This window comes from Apodemus sylvaticus, chromosome 7 (assembly GCF_947179515.1).
Source record: "Apodemus sylvaticus chromosome 7, mApoSyl1.1, whole genome shotgun sequence".
Lineage (NCBI taxonomy): Eukaryota > Metazoa > Chordata > Mammalia > Rodentia > Muridae > Apodemus > Apodemus sylvaticus.
In genome coordinates this window covers 24,813,783-24,829,237 of record NC_067478.1, presented here as the reverse complement: position 1 = coordinate 24,829,237, position 15,455 = coordinate 24,813,783, and the positions used below count along the sequence as shown (strand labels likewise).

General features: G+C 45.9%; 1 protein-coding gene across 1 annotated transcript in view; it reads right to left on the bottom strand.

Annotated features, from left to right (window-relative positions):
* Nucleotides 1-3,383: 3,383 nt before the first annotated feature.
* The window catches only part of LOC127689539 (coxsackievirus and adenovirus receptor homolog), a 28,646-nt gene continuing 16,574 nt past the window's right edge, over nucleotides 3,384-15,455 (bottom strand). Inside the window, exons 3-8 of the mRNA XM_052189233.1 lie at nucleotides 13,174-13,378; nucleotides 10,358-10,527; nucleotides 8,367-8,571; nucleotides 5,381-5,550; nucleotides 4,307-4,511; nucleotides 3,384-3,508 (exon numbers count right to left, since the gene is read on the bottom strand). Of these exons, the coding sequence (XP_052045193.1) occupies nucleotides 3,384-3,508; nucleotides 4,307-4,511; nucleotides 5,381-5,550; nucleotides 8,367-8,571; nucleotides 10,358-10,527; nucleotides 13,174-13,378 (1,080 nt within the window). The remainder of the gene's footprint in view (nucleotides 3,509-4,306; nucleotides 4,512-5,380; nucleotides 5,551-8,366; nucleotides 8,572-10,357; nucleotides 10,528-13,173; nucleotides 13,379-15,455) is intronic.

Below are 15,455 nucleotides of genomic sequence, written 5' to 3'. Positions count from 1 at the left end.
CATACCATAACCTAGGCAAAGGGATGGAAAATGGTTCTCCAAGCAAATGGAACTAAGAAACACTGAGTCTCCCCTGGAGTTTGCAGCAGGAACCCTGTGATCCTTGTGTTTAGACTTTGTCTGTACAACTTGTTTATCCTAAGTGAGTGACATACAGCAAGATCTGACTCATTAACTGTGTGTGTGTGTGTGTGTGTGTGTGTGTGTGCGCGCGCGCGCGCGCGCGCGCGCGCCAAGGCTCCCTTGGAGGCCAGAAAAGGGCACTGAATCCCCCAGAGCAGTTTTGAACGATCCGAAGTACGGGCTATGAACTGAACCCTACCTAGCCTTGTGGCCTTGTGAAAGATCAACCAACCTGTGAACTCTAGGTTCAGTTGAGAGACCCTGACTCAATAAAAAAAAGGAAGAGAATGATTGAAGAACCTCAACTTCCGGTCTCCGTGGCATACGTGTACACATACATGCACATGCACCACCCTCAACACAAATACATACGTGTAGCAGTCTTTGCTACTTTGTGGATTCTTCTTTTTCCCACCCTTTATCCCCCTTGGTTTTACCCCCATCACTAGAGAGATAGAAGGAAGAAAGAGAGGGGAGAGAGAATAAATGGAGATTTTTGAATCTCTTCTTTCTTCTTTGAGCACAACTACCAACTGTTGGACATAACCCTGTGGCCATCTGTCACACATAGGGCCAGGCCCCTAGTGTTCTGGCCTGACTCCACCTCCACAGTCGCCTGGCTATAGCCAGGTTTTCCCGGCCCTACAGTTACCTGGCAACAGCCAGGTAACCCAGCCCACTATAAAAGGAAGTTTCTTGGCCCCTCCTAGCTCTCTTGCTTTTCTCTTGCCCTCCTGTTCCCCCTCTCTCCCCATTCTTTTCCCCTCTTTCCACGTGGTCATGGCCAGCTCTCGCCCCACTATCTTTCTCTCTTCTCTCTTTTTCTACTTCTCTCTAATAAAGCTTTGAAACTATGGACTGTCCCTTCTTAATTCAAACCTGCCGTGTAGGAGCAGTGAAACAGGCCTCAGCATCTCCCCAGAAAAGGATCCAGGACTTTTCTGCCCAGCCAGGCTTCCTCTACAGGTACCCAGAGCCCGCGCCAGAATGGCCATGCTCCCCGGAGCGGAGTGCAGCGGCTACAACCAGGCAAGTTTCCCTCAGCAAGCACACGAGCACCGCCATCCCTACACAGGTACACACAGGGCCCTCCTGCTTTCCCTACAGCACAGGTCCCAGAATTCCAAACATCACACAATCGCAGAAACTATTGGCACCCCAGCAAGACCATGCCTCTGCCACAAGCTGAGGCAAATCATAGCTGCTGTGAAGCAGCCCTACATCCCCACACCTGAGATTAAAACAAAAACATGTTTGTACTATTTCTGTATTTTTTTAGAGAAACCAAACTTCCAGAATTTTCACTACTTATACTCATACCAATAAACTAAAACATACACATTGGCATGAAACCTTCAGCACCCTGAGGAAGGAGTTGCAGATGCTGAATTTGCAGGAACCCAACTCTGGAGAACCACTGCTGAACAGGACAGAGTGCGTGAACTGGAGCTGGTCACTTTGACTCTGCAGTGCGCCTCTCATCCAGAGAGCACGGAAATGGAGTTAAAGCAAAACTATTTGAAGGACTTAAGTTTTTTTTCCATAACTCAAAATTCAAACCATACTTGGTTTTATCAATTGATATCCAGAAAAATTACATCTCCATCTCTGAGATAATTGCCCCAGGTTCTTTAACCCTTAAATACAGGGGGAACTGAAGAAAGACAAAAGTGAACAAAATTATGAAACACTAGTTTATTCTCACTAAGGGTTTCTTTTTAGGGTGGTGGAGTGTAAGAGCACAAGGCACATTTCATTGAAGATACAGGATCAAGTCATCAGTAAAACTTAATTAAAAGTTCAATTGATGTAATCTCTGGGGCAGATGATCAGCCTGAAAAAGAAAGGCATTTGCTTAGGAAAAGCAACTGTGTATAATAGTATAAAATTTACATATGCTAATGAGAATTAGAAATATATTTTAAAGCGACAACAATGCAAACCATTTACAGACACAAATACGTAATCCAAAGACTTGGGAGGAAAAGCAGAGGGAGCCCAAGTTCAAGATCATCGAGGACTACATAATGAGACTTAAAATAATAGTAGTTAAGAGTATCCTTGGAGCTTGAGAGATCTCTCAGTGATTAAGAACACTTATTTCCCCAGAGAGGACCCAGGTTCGAGTCCCAGTATCCATGTGGCGGCTCATAACCTTAATGCTAGTTGCAGGGGATTTGACACCCTCTACTGACGTCTGAGGGCACCAGACATGCCAGTGGTGCAGACATCCATATACGCAGGGAAACACACAAAACAAATTTTGGAATAATTTAAAGAACGTGTGCTGTCCTTATTAGAAAACATAAACGCGACCTCTGAGATGGCTCAGTGGATAAAGCATTTGTTGACAATCCATACGCCCTGAATTTGATCCTTGGGACACACATGGCAGGAGAAACCAACTCCTAAAAGTTCTTTTATGACCTCCAGCATGTGTCACGGCACTTGAGCACACACACAACTTTAATAAGAATACATACACACATGCATGCATAAGTAAATGCATGAATTAGTAACTGTTAAATAGGAGAAATGGCATTAAGTGGACTGCGGAATGGAACAATGAAACTGAGAACTATGGCCGCCCCTTCTGCTCACTCATCTCTCGCTGTAGGAGACTTTCTTTTAACCTGGCAGCACTCAGACCAGACAGAGTGCCTTTGACTATTGTCTGCACTTATGCTGCTGCCTGCAGAGGACACCACAACCCCCGCCCCCAAACTCCCACCGCCGCCATGCTGCCTGTGACCTGCACCGTGTGCTTTCTCCTGCCTGGTTCCTGTGCTGATACTCCTGCTCTAGGGGAGTACAGTGTTCGGAAAACTTACGTCCGCATGGAACACTTCTTCACCTCTCCCCTTGATGAACCCATAAAACAGAAGGAACAGGGAATCATCTGCCTGGGCATGTGGGAGGGGCCCTGATTGTCTGCATCTAGGGTTGTACCAATCAGAAATGTCTGCAAAACACGTGTCTCCAAGAATCTTCCAAGTCATGAGACCTTAGGTCTCAACCAGGGAGCTTAACTGCCATGACCCACCGTCCACCTGTATCAAGCCTGCTACAGTAGGATGCTCCAGCCCACTGCGAACTATCACCTTTCCGACTTCTGACCTCGAAGGTACCGAGATTGGGCACATTACCACCCAGACCACAGAGAGATATGAAACTTTGCGGTCTGACGACCATAAGGAGTCCCTCTTGTCCTGACTATCAGCGAGGGCTACACCACTTCCCAGCCTGTCTCATTCTCCATTTTAAGGATGAAGACAGTGACACAAGGGATGTAGCATCACTGCGTCTCCAATCCCTCGGTCTTCCTCCTCTATTTCAGAGCCAGTATCCTGAATACCCAGCTCTTCACCACAGAAACCACATTTGTCTTGAACCATGAAAACACAAGCTCAGAGAGTCAGAGAGCTCCCTCACACCTCTGAAGGGATGATTCCAACTCCAACAGCTACGGCCACAATGAAAGCTTTTTTTTTTTAAGTTTTTTTTATTTTTTTTATTTTTTTTATTTTATTTAATGTGTGAGTATCTGCATGTACACCTGCATGCCAGAAGAGGGCCCTAGATTTCACTATAAATGGTTGTGAGCCACCATGTGGTTGCTGGGAATTGAACTCAGGACCTCTGGAAGGGCAGCCTGTGCTCTTAACTGCTGAGCCATCTCCCCAGCCTGATTAGAGCTTTTCGTACTCTCCAATTCAGTACACACAGGGTAGACTGGGGAGATGAAGTTGATTTAATTCTCAGGGCACAGTCAGAAGAAAAGGACCAAAAGAACAGCCATAGTGCGCGATGCAGCTCCGGGTTCTTTCTCACAGGATAAAATTTCATTTATCTTGAAAGTCATCAAGAACTATGCATAGAAGTTAGTTACTTCCTATTTTTTTTCTGATCTAAATACATGTGATAGCTTTACGTTTTAAGCTATGTGAGGACATTGGAAATACTTCAGAAGGCGACATTATAATCCTAAGGCTAGGGGTGGGGCTCAGGGGCAGAGTCCTTCCTAGCAAGCATGAGGCCCAGGTTTCAATCCTAGCACAGAGGAAATGAACAAATTCCATTATTACTGGAAAAGCCGTTTGTCTTATGTAAGTGCTGTGACTTCAGCACTGTGACATTCACCCTGTCACTGAGAAGGCACTCTCTACCAACTATGGTAACTTACCAACAACTGTCAGCTGAATGGTCCTCTTGGCCGTACCAAAGGCATGGGATACTCCACACTGATAGGTGCCAGTATCAGAGAGCTGAACGTTAGTTATATTTATGGATGCATCACCAGACCTGATGTCATTACTTGTAAATTGCACACGGCTTTTCATATCTTCATAGAAGTTCTTGTAAACCTTGTCTGCTAAATATACAATAAACTAAAATAAAAAATAACAGAAAAAAGCATAAACAACATGGGTTGAAGAAATGGCTCTGTGGTTAGAAGCATGAATTTAATATTGTTTTAAATTATATTTAGGCTGGCCCGAATGTGGTGGTGCTCACCTATAACCCCAGCACTCAGAGGCCTGACAGAGTGCCGGGCCACCTGGAACTGAGGTAACAGAGTTGAGAGCAGCCACACTGCTGCTAGGAACTGAAACCAGGTCCTTTGGGAAAGCAGCCCGTGCTCTTAAGTGCTGAGCCAAATCTTTGGCCTCCACAATCCCATTATGAATGGGCACCCAGGTTTCAGTGTGATTAGATAACTTCCAACATAATTAAATATCATAGCCCCGTACTAGAGAGGGGGTCGGTCAGACTGGACACGTCCACACACTTGTTCATTCATGTATGCTTCTATTTTTCCAGTTGCCTCAGAGGGTATAGTAATAAATCAAGTAAAAACAAGAACAGACCACCCTTTGTTCCCAAATAAGGCTGATTATAATTTACCTGTTTAATATTTAAAAAAAAAAAAAGACAAATTCCTTTTGGAAGCAAGGCATGATGGGACAGACCTGTAGTTCCAGTAACTAGGGAGGCTGAAGCTTGACCATGACAAAATACAGGATACAGAACACACACTACACACACACACACACACACACACACACACACTGCCCAGCCTACTCTTGTTCCTTGTCTCCTTTTAAGACCACATTTTCTGAATGTCCATACCATGAAGCCCTCAAGGCATCTGATGAATCTTCCTCTTCTGAAATCACAGGTCATTCTATCCATGCCCACAGGCCTGAGCAGTGGGGCTTCTGCCTAGTGAGAGTGCGCAGGCGCAGGACACACTCACCATGCGGTTCACAACCTCATTTTGAGGTCCAGTAAGCTGCATCCAGTCAATGAACAGTGGTCCACGGTCCTCGGGGCTAAGGGTGAACGCACAGGGCAGGTGGACAGTTTCCCCTCCGGCTTCCTGAACTGTCTGCTCTGGAGTAGTGATGCTCACAGTCCCAATGAGGTCTGGAGAGAGAGAGAGAGAGAGAGAGAGAGAGAGAGAGAGAGAGAGAGAGAGCACGACACTGAGCATCTATCTGCTGCCACTCACTGCCTGGCCCCAGGCTGAAGCCACTCAGGAGACAGGATGGGGAGATGTGGGTGAGACCTGGACCTAGAAGGATGCAGATCCCACCCGGGGATGCCCAGGTTAGTTCGTGGCTTCATGAACTGGAGTGACTATGGGCATTTCCTCATCCTAAGTGATCACCTAGAGCACCACCGCCTTCCTGGCATTCTGCAGACCTGGGCTTCCACCAGCAAGCTCTCGCTCTGCCCAGCAGGTGCAGAACAGTGAACTTGGCTAGAGCTCTGGGAGTGTTGTCTGCAAATGCAAGGACAACCTGATCCGGGCTAGTCACAGGGCCACAGGCTCCTTGCAGCGCACACAGAGGCTAGAAGGAGGCATAGATCCCTGGGATTGGAGTCAGAGACAACTGTGAGCAGCCATGGGGGTGCTGGGAAGCAAACTCTCATCCTCTGGTCGAATAGCCAGGGATTTTAACCATAACAGCTGGGCCATAGCTCTAGTCGGAACACGTTTTAAAAAGAGCTTTCCATTTAGATCACACTTAAGAGTAATGTGGATAGTTCTTTTCAGTTTTGTTTTGTTTGATGTACAAGAATCTGAGAGTTAAACAAGTAGCAATGTCCACAAAGGTTGGGGTGAAAGGCCATGGGTGAAAGTACTTGTCTGGCAGGCTGATGACCTGAATTTGATCACCGTGGAAGGGAACCATCAACTCTGGAAAGTTGTCCTCTGAGGTCTATCTGCGGGCTGTGTGGTGCCTGTACACACACGTGCACACACACCACACACAAAACATACACACACATTCATGCACATACACATGCAGACACACATGCACACACACATGCACACATACATGCACACATGTGTATGCTCACTCTCACATGCACACTACTCCATTTCCAGCCCCCTAACCGCCCAGCTCCTCACTGTAGAAAATTAAGTGCAGGGAAAACAAACGTTCAGAGTGCTCTCCCACAGCTTTGAAGGGGCGACTCTGACAGGTATAGTGATGATCAAAGCTCTTTATACTCCATGTTTGAATGCACATAGAGCGGGCCGTGGCCCGAGGAAATGAAATGCATTTAATTCTCATGGAAAAAGCAGAAGCCGAGGAGGTTTGGAACAGCAGCAGCAACAACGCAGCTCTCCTGAGTCCAGGCTCAGAGGTCTTTCTCGCACAACGAAACTCTTGCCCTTCCCGGCCATCAGAGAAATGTGCGGAGCCGTATACCTCCCGCAGGCCTCCTAGCTGCACACCCAGCCTCTCAGGACTCCCATTCCAACCTTGCATTGACCAGATCTTACTAATTGTGGAACTAAGGTAGCAGAGAAGGAGAAACAGCCTTGGGGGTGTGGCCTTCGATCTTGTCTGCTCACACAGACAGTAGCTGATCTGGAAAGAGTCCTCCACAAAAGAAAACAAGGTGTAGTCCTCCACAAAAGAAAACAAGGTTTCCATCCTTTTACACCTTACCCCTCTCCTGAACACTGCACACCCCTATACTGAACAAGGAAAGGTAATCTGAGAATGAAGGGGGTGGATGTAGGTAACAAACTACTTCTGCTACACAGCTCTCAGTTCAGAACCAAAGGTCACATGAAATACAAGTATCATGTCCCCCGGCCCCCAATTACTAATCCCATTATAAGAACAACCTACAAGGTCTTCCAGACAAAGCGTTCTAAAGAATGGTTATAGCTGTGTGCGAACAACTTAAAAGAGGATATGCTTGCAGAAAACCTGCATGGGGGTCAAGCCAGCCAAAATCCCAGGAGGGCTAGGCTGGGGACTTAGAAGGTCTGAGTTGCTGTTGGAACTCATGGCTTCTCAGGAGAGCGAGATTGTTTTCCTCAGGGACAGAGGCCCTGAGAGGCTGCCCTACTCCAGTAGGTGAGCCTCAGCCCACACACAGAAGGCATCACTAAGGGGGGGGGGGGGGAGACAAAGAGAGGGAGAAGGAAAAGGAGAGGAAACTGGGGGTAGATTTGATAAAAATACATTATATACATCATGTAGGAAATTCTTGAACAAAAATCCTTTCACTTTGTGTGTGTGTGTGTGTGTGTGTGTGAACTTTGAAAGGTTATCATAGTCTGAGCATGGTGTGGCATGCCTTTAACCCAGCACTTGAGAGGCAAATGCTGCCTTATCTCTGTGAATCTGAGGCCATCACGGTTTACACAGAAAGATCCAGCCCATCCAAAAATGCAAAGTGGGACCCTGTCTTAAAACCCAGTGGCCAGAGCGATAGCTCAGCGGGTAAGAGCAGGGGCCGCTCTTCTGAAGGACCCTGGCTCCATTCCCGGCACCCTCATGCCGCCTCACAAACACTTGTAACTCCAGTTCTAGGGGATCCATCACCCTCTTCTGGCTCCCAGATATCCATACATGCAGACAAACACTCACATACATAATAAAGTGAAAGAAAAATGAGAACGGAAACAAGATGAAGCAACAACAACATTATTTCTTTTCTTTTGGAAAAATATCCAAAAGTCCACTTTGTTTTACATGGTGTGAGGATGTTAGAAATATCCCTAGAGTTTAAAATTATTATTGTAGGGCTAGGCGTGTGGCTCAGTGTCAGAACCTTCCCTAGTAAGCCTGAGCCCTGGGCTTCCCCCAACAGCAAAAAACAGAATAAAACTAGTACGCTAGAATCGAAGTTTGTTTTATAAATTGCCATGACTTGGGTTGTGCGCGTTTACCCTGATTCTAAGACACGCGTGACCACCAACAGAAACTTACCAGTGACAGCCAGTTGGAGGTCCCTGTAGACAATGCCAGGGTATTTTTTCACCTTGCACTGATAAGTTCCAGCATCGGAGAGTTGGACATTTGTAATATTTATGGATGCGTCACCAGACCTGATATCATTACTGGTAAAATACACCCGTCCTTTTAGATCTGGATAGACGTCATCATGAATTTTGTCTGCAGAATATAAAATAACCTAAAAGAAAACAAAGAAGAACAAAACTAACTAAACCAAAACCAAACGTGGGCTGTCCTTGTGACACGTGAGTAGGGTTACCTGCTGTGGTGTTCTGAATAGGAATGCCTCCCATAGACGTGTGTGTGTGTGTGTGTGTGTGTGTGTGTGTGTGTGTGTGTGATTTCATGGTCCATAGCGCAGGTAACACTCTTAGCAGGTCTGACTTTGCTGGAAAAAATGTGTCACGGTGGAGGTGGGCTTTGAGGTCTTATATGCTCAAGCTATGCCCAGTGTGGTACAGTCTCTTTCTGTTGCCTGCTGATCAAGATGTAGAACTCTCTGTTCCTTCTCCAGCATCGTGTCTGCCTGCCTGCTACCATGTTTCTTACCATGATAATAATGGACTAAACCTTTGAAACTGTAACCCAGCTCCAATTAAATGGTTTCTTTTATAAGAGTTGCTGTGGTCATGGTGTTTCTTCTCAGCAAAAAAACCCTAAGACACCTGCCTATGAGGGCACTGGGGACAGAAAAGGGTACTGGGTGACTTGCTGTATACACTCTACCTTATTCCTTTGAGACTTGGTCTCTCACTGAACCTGGACCTGGCCTACTAGCCAAAATGGCCCAGGCATGCTCCTGCCTCTGCCCTTTGCAAGATTGGAGCTAACAGCATGAATTACTACACGCAACTGTTTGTGTCCAGGCAAGGGTTGCATTACAGTTCCTTGCCCTTGTGCAGGAGCCCCACTGAGCCATCTCTCCAGCCCAATGTTGATTTCTTAGATAAAATGTGTCAGGTGAAGCTAATATACAACAATTGACGTAAATCAAAATACTGAAGGACCGACCATCTAAAAGTCTAAATGTGTCACCGGTAAGGGAGACTGAACCTGTGGGCGTGGCTCATCCTCAGAGCTGTCTTTGACTTTCCTAGCGTTCTTCATTTGGCTCTGTTCACTTTCATCAGGAAAACTTCTACAATGATATTTTATGTGATTTCTAGAATTTAACACTGATATTTTACAGTGTTTAAATTCTGGCTTGTTTGTTGTTTGTTTGTTATAGGGCCTCCCTCTGCAGTTCAGGCTGTCCCAGAACTTGCTCTATAGCCCTCACTGGCCTCTGACTCTCCTCTCAATCCTCCTGCTTCACCAAACCTACATGGAGAAGGATTGCAGGCAGGTGCCCACATGCTCAGCTTTTGCTCTGTTTTTTTTTTTTTTTGATAGATTTATTGTATGGGAGATTTAACTTGAAATGAGGAAAACAGACTCGTGACACTCAGCATTCTGGGAACGTTGAACTCCCCATCGTGCTGGCTATGGGAGCCTCCCAGATGTTTTAAAATACGTCATGGCCAGGGGTAGTAACGTGCACCTGTAGATTAGCTGCTGGGGAGGGGAGGCTGAGGTATGGAAGGATTGTGTCGCCCTGGACTTTGAGACCAGGCTAGACAGCAGAGGGAAATGAAAGGAGACAAACGTAACAAAGACAGAGGAAACTGATTGTGAGTTCTGACAGAGTCCAGTGATTCTGGGGTACACACAATGGTCACCCTCGCTGCCCAGCCTGCTTGGCACACCTTGTTCCTGTCTCCTCTTACATACATTCAAGACCACGTTCTCAGAATGTCCACAACATGCTCCATGCTCATCCTCCGAAGCCTTCAAGTAATCTGATGACCCTTCCTCTTCTGAAATCACAGATCATTCTATCCAGGTCCACGGGCCTAGGCAGTGAGGCTTCTGGCCACGACACCACACCTGCCTAGTGAGAGTGCGCAGGCACAGAGCACACTCACCACAAGGTCCATCGCCTCATTATTAGGTCCTGAAAGCCGAAGCCACTCGATGTCCAGGGGTCCACGGTCCTCAGAGATAAAGGTGAACACACAGGGCAGGTGGACAGTTTCCCCTCGGGCTTCCCGAACTGTCTGCTCTGGAGTAGTGATGCTCACACTCCCAGTGAAGTCTGAAGAGAAGGAGGGAGGGAGGGAGGGAGGGAGAGAGGGAGGGAGGGAGGGAGAGAGAGAGAGAGAGAGAGAGAGAGAGAGAGAGAGAGCATGACACTGAGCATCTATCTGTTGCCACTCACTGGCTGGCCCCAGGCTGAAGCCACTCAGGAGACAGGATGGGGAGATGTGGGTGAGACCTGGACCTAGAAGGATGCAGATCCCACCCGGGGACACCCAGGTTAGTTCGTGGCTTCATGAACTGGAGTGACTATGGGAATTTCCTCATCCTAAGTGATCACCTAGAGCACCACCGCCTTCCTGGCAGTCTGCAGACCTGGGCTTCCACCAGCAAGCTCTCGCTCTGCCCAGCAGGTGCAGAAAAGTGAACTTAGCTAGAGCTCTGGATGTCAGTGTTGTGTACAAACGCAAGGCCAACCTGACTCATGCCAGCCACAGGTCCACACTAGCTCCCTGGGGACCCTGTGTGCAGTGCACATGAGAGTAACTTTTGATGCATTTTCTGCCAAATTGCCTTTAATTCTGAATTTTTATGAAACCTAACTCTAATTTTTATTGATACTTTGCTCTTGTGGCAGTGGTACTGAGGACTGAAGCTAGAGTCTGTTTTTATAGGCAAACAGTCTACAATGGGCCATATTCCTGGACTTATGGTTAAAATTATTTCTGAGGAACAGATTTTTATAAAGACAATGTATAAAGAAACACTGCCCAGTTCTGTATGAATCTTAGGCTCCTCTGCTGTTTCGGTAAGATCCTGTGACCAAGGCAACTTGTAGAAGGAAGTGCTTATTTAGACTTCTAGTTTACAGTTGGCAGTTGACAGTTCTAGGATAGGAATTCATCATCTCCTCAGGGGAATGGCCGGCATGCTAACTCGCATTGGCAGCGAGCTGAGAGTTCTCATCCTGGTCAGGAAGCAGAGCGTGCACTAGGAGCGGTGTGGTGCTTTTGCATCCTCTAAGCTATCCCCAAACGTATACTTTCCCCACCATGGTCACACCTCCTAAACCTACATAAACAGTAGGACCAACGGGGTTCCAGACTGAGCCTGTGGTGAACAGTCTCATTTTAAGTAGATATGTGTGTGTATATATGTGTGTATATATGTGTGTATATATACACACATATATACACACACATAGTGGTTTTATATATAACATAGATATATAACTATATAGTGAATATTCACTAAATAATTGGCTAATTGGCCTTGGAATATGTTTAAGACATTTTTTTAAAGATTTATTTATTTCTGGTATGTAAATACACTGTAGCTATCTTCAGACACACCAGAAGGGGGCATCTGATCTCATTACAGATGGTTGTGAGCTACCATGTGGTTGCTGGGATTTGAACTCAGGACCTCTGGAAGAGCAGTCAGTGCTCTGAGCCATCTCTCCAGCCCCCAAGACATTTCTTAATTTATCTTCTTTTCTAGTTCCCTTTTTAAAATGGTTAATCACATTTATTTTAGTATTTTAGAGAAGGCATTTAACCTTTAACAATGCTTACGTCTTAGTTATTTACATTTGTATTCTGTAACACGTGCATTTAAGACAGGCCCAGTGATTCAGTGGGTAAAGGAGCGTCCAGTGTAAACCTGGTGGCCTCTTGAGCTGGAAACTGGGAAACATGTAAAGGTATCAGAAGGAAGCCAATTCCACCCCTGTCACACACACACACACACACACACACACACATACACACACATTCACATACATATATACATATACATATATTCACACACACATACATAAATATACACACATTCACACTCACATACATAAATATACGCACATTCACACATTCACACATACACATACATGCACACTCACACATTCACACTCATACACACATTTACACTCACAATATACATACACACACTCACACATTCATATTCACATACACACACACTCACACATTCATATTCACATACACACACACTCACACTCACAGACACACTCACACACACATTCACACTCACCTCACCATTGTATCGCCAGGCCCCTAAACACCCAGCTCTTGTCTGTAGAAATCTCGTTAGTCATGGTGCATCAAAAGCAGAAGCTCAGAGCGCTCACACACAGCTCTGAAGGGGTGACTCTGACAGGTACAGGGACGATTAAAGCCTTTTAGACTCCATGTTTCAATGCACACAGAGTGGACTGTGGGCCAAGAGCATGAAACGTATTGAATTCTCATGGCAAACTCAGAAGGCAAAGCTCAGAACAACAGCAGTGCAGACAACAACACAGCGTCCCTGAGTCCAGGCTGGGGTTCTGCCTCACAATAAAACTCTGCATCTATTTTAAAATATGTCAAGAATTTTGCAAAGAATTTAGTTGCTTCTTTTTTTTTTTCTTATGCAAGAATGTGATGGCTTTCTGTTTTAAGCTATGTGAGGATGTCAGAAATACTACAGAAGGTGACATTATAATCCTAGGGCTAGCGGTGGCGCTCAGGGGCAGAGTCCTTCCTAGCAAGCATGAGGCCCAGGTTTTACTCCTAGCACAGTGAAAATGAACAAATTCCATTATTACTGGAAAAGCCAAGTTTGTCTTCCGTAAGTGTTGTGACTTCAGCACTGTGAAGATTCAGCCTGTTACTGAGAAGCTGCTCTTGACCCAGCTACAACAACTTACCGACAACTGTCAGCTGAACGGTTGTCTTGGCAACCCCAGGGGCTTTTTTCACTTTGCACTGGTAGGTGCCACTGTCTGCAGGCCGAGCATTTCTGATTTTTATGGATGCGTCACCAGACGCGATGTCATTACTTCTAAAGTGTACCCGTCCTTTCAGATCTTGATAGAAGTCAGAATAAATTTTATCTACAGCGTATATAATAACCTGAAAAAAATCCAAAACAGAAGGAAAAAATAGCCAACACAGAAAAAATATAAAGAAAACCCCATTTCATTATAGCTCTGTACATAAAATCAAAATTAGAACAATAGGAAGGAAGGAAGGAAGGAAGGAAGGAAGGAAGGAAGGAAGGAAGGAAGGGAGGAAGGGAGGGAGGCAGGCAGGCAGGCAAAGAGGGAGAGATGGAGCGAGGGAGGGAGGGAGAGAGGGAGGGAAAGAGAGGGGGATGAAGGACAGACAGAGGAGTGAGGAGAGAAATGAGGGTATGCAGGTTGAGGAAACCTATAATATTTAAAGCACAAAACGACAAATTAGAAATGTGCCCACGTGATCCCTGTCAGAACCTCACTCTCCCATTTCAAATAAACAGCAGAGCGTGATAGTGAGAGCTGTGTGGCCAGACTGGACGGGAACACAGACATATTCATTCCTGTCTGCTCCTGTTTTCCTGCAACACATCACCAGGTAGAAACAAGAACGTGCCACCCCTTTGCTTCTGAAGGCTGATCATAATTTCCCTGTGCGATTTAATAAAAAAGACAAGTTTCTTTCTTTCTTGATACAAAATTGGAAGCCAGACATGATGGGCTTGAAGACAGATTTAAAAGACAACAACAGACTCTATGTTAAACTTGAGTTTGGAAAGAATTGTAATAATCTCCTTGATAATCTCTAAAATCAATTTACCATATATTATAATTTTCACATTGCTAGTGAAGTTTCTCATTGGAGACTCATAAGACCTGTAACAGCAGTGCCCAAGTCATAACCAGGAACGAACACTGCTGTTCCTTCCAGATGCATTTTCAATTGACTGTGGTGCTGGGCTGCGCCATCAGAGTCACTGGCATCTGGGAAGATGGCTTTCCTTGTGGGCTCTGTGGGAACCTATTGAGCAGAGGGGCAGGCCCCCACGTCTGTGTTTCATCCACCCTGGCTTGCAGATGCTTCCCCAGGCCCCCTGGAGCTCTCCTTGGTATCTTCTGCTGCATGTGGAAACTAAGCACATAACCGCAGTGGGTGAGCATTCAGGGCTGGCTCCTAGAAGGGTTGCTATTTGATTTGCACGGTTTTCTCATCACCCCCTCTTCACTCGCCCCTGCGTGTCAGCCCGGAGCACAGAAGATGTGTGTTCTTCACCTAGGTCCACCTCAGCCTTCACCCATGCAGCCACCACATGAGAGTCTTGATGGCCGATGGCATGTCACCGCTCTGTCAAGGGAGGGCAGCGGGTAGCAGGACCTGGGGTGGAAGCTGGTGTTGAGGATTGTGGGGAAGGAGAAGAGGGGAGAACAAAAGGGAAGTGCACAGAGTTGGGCCCCACTTCTTATGCTTGGGGGAGAGTAGAGAGGTCCAGAGGCAGCGTACAGAGAAGAAGTGCATCCTGGGAGGGGAAGACAAGCCATTCACAACCCCTGAAATCCCCTCAATTACTGTCTCGATGATATCATGGGCAAATTGCTGAAAACAACCAGCTGCCTGACTGCGCTGTTCATCCCTGACTAGAAGAACAAAACTCTCAGGGTTTAAATGGCTATTTCTCTATGAACCACGAGTAAAAAAAAAAATGAAGTTTTTTTTTCTGTGAAATATTTATTAGCTGACTCAAGATATGGCTCAGTCCTTAAGGGTGTTTGTTGGCCATCCAGGGGACTCAAGTTCCAGTCTTAGCACCCATGTTAGAGGGCCCACAACAGCCCTAGGAGATACTGACTCATTGCCTGGCATCTGTGGAAACCCCTACCTGGAGCACACATACACACTCCAAAATATAGATCCAATGTTTTCATGTGCTTTCTTTCCCTGGGGCAATAAAATTTATAAACATCACGTTTGTCATAAATACTATATTTTCATTTGTGTATGTGTGTGTGTGTTTATGTAGGCCTATGGTTCTGCAGAGACAAACAGACAGCAATGGGTTTCACTGAGATCACACTCCACCTTATTATTCTGTTAAGACAAGTGTTTTAGTTATGGCTAGTGTTCTGTGATGAAACACCATGACCAAAGCAAGCAGAGGAGAAAAGGGTTTAACTGACTTATGCTTTACCATCATAAC